The sequence below is a fragment of the Pelodiscus sinensis genome, chromosome 3, assembly GCF_049634645.1.
Source record: "Pelodiscus sinensis isolate JC-2024 chromosome 3, ASM4963464v1, whole genome shotgun sequence".
In the NCBI taxonomy this organism is placed as follows: Eukaryota; Metazoa; Chordata; order Testudines; family Trionychidae; genus Pelodiscus; species Pelodiscus sinensis.
Window position 1 is genome coordinate 177,106,596 of NC_134713.1, and position 6,000 is coordinate 177,112,595.

A 6,000-nucleotide genomic window follows, 5' to 3' on the forward strand; every position below is an offset into this window, starting at 1 on the left:
GGCAGGGGACATCTTCCCTCCTGCCCCAGCCTCACTATACACGGCACAGGGGCATGGATGCGGTCTTGGGCCAGTTCTCAGTCCCGGGGAGAGCCAGACATCCTGACCATGGCCTCTGTGCAAGCACAGCGGCTCTGACAGTGCAGGGCACAGTCGCCCTTATGCCATAGGGGGAGGAGAGGGGGCTGGGCATCATCCACTGTGTCCCCAGGGAGAACTGACCACTTCTCTTCTTTCTCTACAGCTGCACCAGCTGCTCATGCAGGGCACACGATCCTGCCCGGGACATGCTCCTGCACCCGCGGCCTCCTCCGGACCACCAGCACATGGCAGGAGTACCAGGACCAGCACCTGGGGGCCCTGCGAGCCCTGCATCGCACCATCTAGGCCTGGATGCTGGAGGACCTGCAGCTCCACCAGGAGCAGCTTGCTGAGGACCGAGCGCTGAACTCTAACCTGCAAGCCCTGCTGCAGAGCATGGTGCCCCGTGCCAGTCCTGTGCCTGCTGCCCCCCCCCGAACTACTGTCCCTCCTCCCAATCCTGTCCCCCCCCACTGCTTCCTCCTCAATCTCCACAGCCTCCTCCTCAATGTCCACACCCCCCACCTCATCCTCCGCACCCTCCTCCCCATCCTCCTGGGGATGACAAGGCCCCCTCCCCCATTGTGCTGGGAGGCGATTGGCCCGGCAAAACCCCCACTCCTGAGCCCTGAGAGTCCTCTCCCGCTTCTTCCTCTTGCTTCCCCCTTCCAGCTCCCTCCTCCCAGTTTCTCCCTCCCCTCTCCCACCTCCTTTCCCTTGTCTCCCTAGAGTTTCATTCCCCCTCCCCACTTGTGTTAAATAAAGACAGGTTATATTTTTGAAAATACGTGTCTTTTATTTGACATCAGGAAGGGGGGCTAAGGAAGGGTAAAGTGGAAGGACGAGAGGGAGGAATGGGGCACAAGCCCCCAGTGGGACAGACCGGGGAGACTGTTAGTGCTCCTCCGGGTGGAAGCTCTCCCGCAGGGCCCCCTGGATCCTGACAGCCCCTCCATGGTGCTCCCGGATGGCAGCCTGCAGACAGTGCAGCCAGGCTGCTGGCAATGTGTCCATGAGACACAGCAGAGACCCCGGGGGCAGGTCTGGTTCCATGTTGCAGAGTGCCGTTATGTCCTGAGCGAGGGCAAGCAGAGCACTCCGAGACAAATGCTTTGCTGTCCCTCAGTGAGGTGGACCAGCAAGCAGAGAAACCTGAGAACTGTCTGTCCAGGATGGGGGGCCTTTTAAGCACTGACCTCGGCTAGCCTGAGGCAGCAGCCCCACACACTAAGTCCGACCCTGATGCCCTTTTGGCACTGGTTCCAGCCAGCCTTACCTTCGATTCAGGGTCCATTCAATGTGGATACGCTATTTCGAATTGGAAAAACGCTATTTTGATTTAGTTTTTGTGTCTAGATGCATTACTTCGAATTAGCTTATTTCGAATTAACTAATTCGAAATAAGTTAATTCAAAATAGCACTGTAGTGTAGACATACCCAAAGGGACTTAAATGTTAAACCCTAAGCTTCACAATGCCCAACTTTTTCGCGCCTAGAAAATCATTGTGATTCCCAAAGTCTGAGTCAGCTTCTCTGGGAGTGTGGTGCCTATCTCTTCTTGGAATCCACAGTCGTGAACCCTTTCTTGGAGTTATGAATTAACAGCATTTCTTACAAGACATAGGAAATGCTTAAATCTTAGTGGTTAGACTACTTACCTGGACTTTAGGAGACCTCCAGTTCAGGTTTCCCTAGCACTGGATGAGAGAGGTTTTGAACAGGGTTTTATCCTCTCTGAGGTGAGGATCCTAACCACTGAGCTTTGGGATGGTCTGATGCGAGTTACTTTCAATCTCACCTGGAGAAGATGTTCCGCTTTAGCTAAATAATTGAAGTCACTAGGCAGGAGACACTGTGAGAATGGCTCTATATCCTGTTAGGGCACTTACCCTCTGCTCCAATGGCCTTCTGGACAAATAAAAAGGAATTGGGCATCTTTCATATCCTATCCATTGGGCTAAGAGTTATGTCCCCCCTCCTCAAAATTGCTCGGTCACAAGAGGAAATTTTACAGCAACAACTTAAGTGTCATCTAAGTTACAGGGTTAGGTGGCTACACGCGGCATGGAGTAGGTAGTTCGAATTAGAGATCGAGGAGTTTCACGAGGAGTAATGGTAGTTCGAATTAGGATCTCTAATTTGAACTACTTACTCCGTGCCGCATGTAGCCGCGGGCATGGAGTTCGCACTAAGGGGGACTTAAAAATGGCGGTGCCTGGGAACATGCAAATGAAGCCCGGGATATTTAAATCCTGGGCTTCATTTGCAACTCCGGTTGCCCTCATTGCCCTCGAACTAACGAGCTAGTGTAGACATACCCTCCGTTCTCCTGGATGGGGTGGGCAGAAGGGGCAGGGTCAGAAAAGCCAACCCTCAGAGTTGCTTGGACCACTGCATGTGCCCCCATTCCTCAGTGCTGCCTGGAATGTGCTGGACAGCCCTGCAATGGTGAGTTAAAGAACTGCAGCGGTTAAAGAACTGCACCACTGCAGTGATAGTTGAGAGCGTAAGGCCCTTTGGAATCATTTGGCCCCAGGGCAGTTGCCCCCTTCACTTCCCCAATTGGTGGGCCTGGGCAATAGCTTAGGCCACAATGTGGGACCAGTTTAGAACAACACCAAATTCAGAGGGCATTGAGCTTTGGAGTCGGGTTTGAGCCTATACAACTGGTCTGTAAATCTCTTTGCAGCCCTGTGCTTGATTTTGCATACTCCTATTTCATCTTTACTTCTGACCTGTTTTGCTTCTATTTCTCTTCCTAATAACCAGTCTTGTCTAGTGATCCATTACTTGTTTTTTGGTCATCCACAGAGCGATGTCTACTCACATGACACTAACCGTTCTTGCTTCCTGTTGGTAATCTTAATTAAAAGCCAGTTAAAAGCATACTAAATGCTTTCTTAATATTGCCTTTCTGTGCCATGAATTGCTGTAGTTGTGATATGTATGTAATACAACCATGAATGGGAACAGAGGGGAGGACAAGGAGCAAATCTGTTCCCACGTGGTCCACCATGAAAAATCTTGAACATTCTCACTAACTTGTGAGGTACGAGTGATCCTATCCAACAAAGGTACAAGACCAGCACTTGCTTAAACTCTTTGCTGGATTGGTGCCTGTGTGCTTGAAATTAACTTTGATTAAAGTTTTGCCTTAGAAACAGTTGTTTAAAGATTTCCAAAGCTGGCCCTTGTTTTCAGGACAGACATTGCTCCTGAACAGACTTCTAAGTAACAGTTGACTAAAAATGAAGATACCATATTTCCTTCAAATTTTATTCTTTCTTCTTACTTTGTGTCTCTGCCTGTTTCTGTCAATGCTGCATGGTACAAGTGTATATATAATGCGTACAGATAGACAAATCCACTTTTTGTTGGATGATACAGCTGACATCTCTTTCTGTCACTTGCCTTTAGGTTGTGTGGCGGAAGCTTGGAGATGCTGCAGGTTCATGTCCTGGAATTAGACAACATTTGTCGGGAAATCAGTATAAAGGACCTATGTAAAGGGACCTGAGTATCACCTCTCTCAGAAGATAGCATTTAAATAGCCAGTGACAAAGGGAACTTGTTTTAGCCACAGTAACGCCTCAGCTGACAACAGGATGTCTACATGAAGATTCATGACTTCTTTGGAACAGCGTTGAAGTGGTTAAAAAACAAAGCGGATAGGCTGACCTAAACTCGACTCCGTACTCTCCGACTGAGAAATGGGTAAACTCTGCTTACGTTTGACGACACTACTGCTTTGAAAATTGGCACAGCTTCTTCATAAAAGTCTTTCAGACAACAGTTATGTGCCCTTGTGTCTTAGCCTTGTCTTTTTAGTATGCTGTAAACTCTGTCTCTTAGCCAAGGCATTGTCATTCAAAAGTACACATTCAGAATGAAAAGATTTGAATGATTCTTATTTAACACATAATTGGGATTCGGCAGGAGATACACAAAAATGATTTAAGATGGACCTCCAGTGGGTCTGAATGACTTTTCCATTAGGTTTAGCAGAAGTTTTTCACCAGAGTGGAGAGACGCCAATAAACTGTGCCTTCAGTCATCACAGTTACAAGAAAGTCAGTTACTTGGTAGCTCACACTTCAGTCTACACAATATTAGTTAATGGTGCTTAGGCAATTTTCAGCTGATTTTTTTTTAGAATACTTATATTTTGAGGTGCTAAAAGACCATAAAATCTCCTAACCAGCCATTAGTGTAGCAAAAACTACAATACATGTAGTAAAACACAATTTCTTTCTAAATGAAAGTATGAAAGTGAAGATAGACTTTTTCATCTTCTTTGGTGAACGCCTCCTGGAGACATATGTAATGGGCACCACCCTTTGAATAGACTACTTAGGTAACAATATTTAAGATCTCAAATCAAAACCACCATCAAAATTCTTTTCTGAAATCATTTTCCTATTGCCAATGCTAATTTCTACTAAGTTTGGAGACATGCTTTTTTATTTATCAAAAATATGAGTCCAAAAGATTGCATTGCATTTATGAAAAGCGTTCCTGGCCCACTGTAGTGTTCTTTCAAAGAAAACTTTTATTCTACTCAGAGCATGTCTTTCATTTATTCTGATGCTAAAAGCTCTTGTTCAGATTGCCTGAGTTTTGACCAGGAGGTGCTGTGGATGTGCTTAGCTTATTTTTTTTCTGTGTCTATAACATTAGATTGTGTGTATTGAAATGCTAAAATAGGTATTTTGTGAATATATAAATGCAATGATACTTGTATGAATGTGCAACAGGCTTGTGACTGAATGCTGTTGCTTAACTTTTTACCATAGCTGAGCATCAAAAAATAGGAATGCAACAATTCCCAGATTTTGGGTTTGTTCTTGATTACTAAAATTTGATTCAAAGGTGATAGTCTGTTTTTTGTGGGCTTGTTCTACGTTGTATTATTGGTTGTTGGTAGTGGAATGTAGCTGGGCTGCTGTACAACTTTTTTTTATATGGTAGTGTGAAATCAGCTTCCTGCCTTCAGAAACCTGTTATGGATTAATTTGTGGCAGTAAATATACCTGTTCTTTCATTTTATTTGGTACCATTCTACATAGTTGTAAGGCCTCCAATCCAGCATTCCTTTCTCAGACACAACTCCTGTTGATTCCTTTTCCTTGAGTGAGGACTGCAGAATTTGGCTTTTCATTTTGAAAAATGCATTTTTTAAATAATACTTATATAAAAATGCTTGTTATATTTCCACATTTTTATCTCAAGCAGTTTTATCATTAAACTTAAATTGTTGTATTCCTATAATATAGTGGGGAGGGGGGAGTAAAACTGTAATATTTACCTGCAGGGGTAATTCGTGGGACACTGGTCTTTTGACGTGACACTTGTGTAAATTTTGATACTGTATTAAAACTATTTTTTTACAGTTCTGCATACAATTGGGTATCAAGTGTCTGTGTTCATCTTAGCAATGGTAATAAATTATTCAATCCCACAGTCGTTTGCTTTCTTTTAATGAGACGTGAACTAATGCTAAAAGCAAATTCTGTTCATTGAGAGATCTATTGTAAGTACTTATTGTACTGTAGTTACATTAGGGCTCAAAAATACATAATCTAGCTCTCTTGTCCAGTGAAGTCAATGGAAACAGTCATTGGATGCTCCAAAAATGGAAATTACAGCTCCTTAAATTATCTTGTCTACTCCCTGCTTGTTGGATTCTGCTGCTTTAAGACACTGGCCCAGATCCTACTGTATGGAGGTCTTGGTTTATGTCAGGTAGTTGGCATAGACCATCTTGTCATTCTGATATAGCTGGGCATGGGAGGATCATCTCAGTGTAGGGAGACTTGCTTGTGATGTAGAGCCAATATGGTGGCTTCCATTCCATCTACCTCTTTCTGATGGTGGTATATGGAAATCAGCCATGAGAAACAGGGACAGACCAAGGATTT

General features: G+C 44.6%; 1 protein-coding gene across 4 annotated transcripts in view; it reads left to right on the top strand.

The window, feature by feature from the left end:
- The window catches only part of CCDC85A (coiled-coil domain containing 85A), a 160,401-nt gene extending 154,866 nt beyond the window's left edge, over positions 1–5,535 (top strand). For all 4 annotated transcript variants that reach the window (XM_006122144.4, XM_006122145.4, XM_006122146.4 and 1 more), the window contains one exon: positions 3,500–5,535. In XM_006122144.4, coding sequence (XP_006122206.2) covers positions 3,500–3,589 — 90 coding nt within the window. In that variant the 3' untranslated portion in view covers positions 3,590–5,535. The remainder of the gene's footprint in view (positions 1–3,499) is intronic.
- The last annotated feature ends 465 nt before the right edge of the window (positions 5,536–6,000 follow it).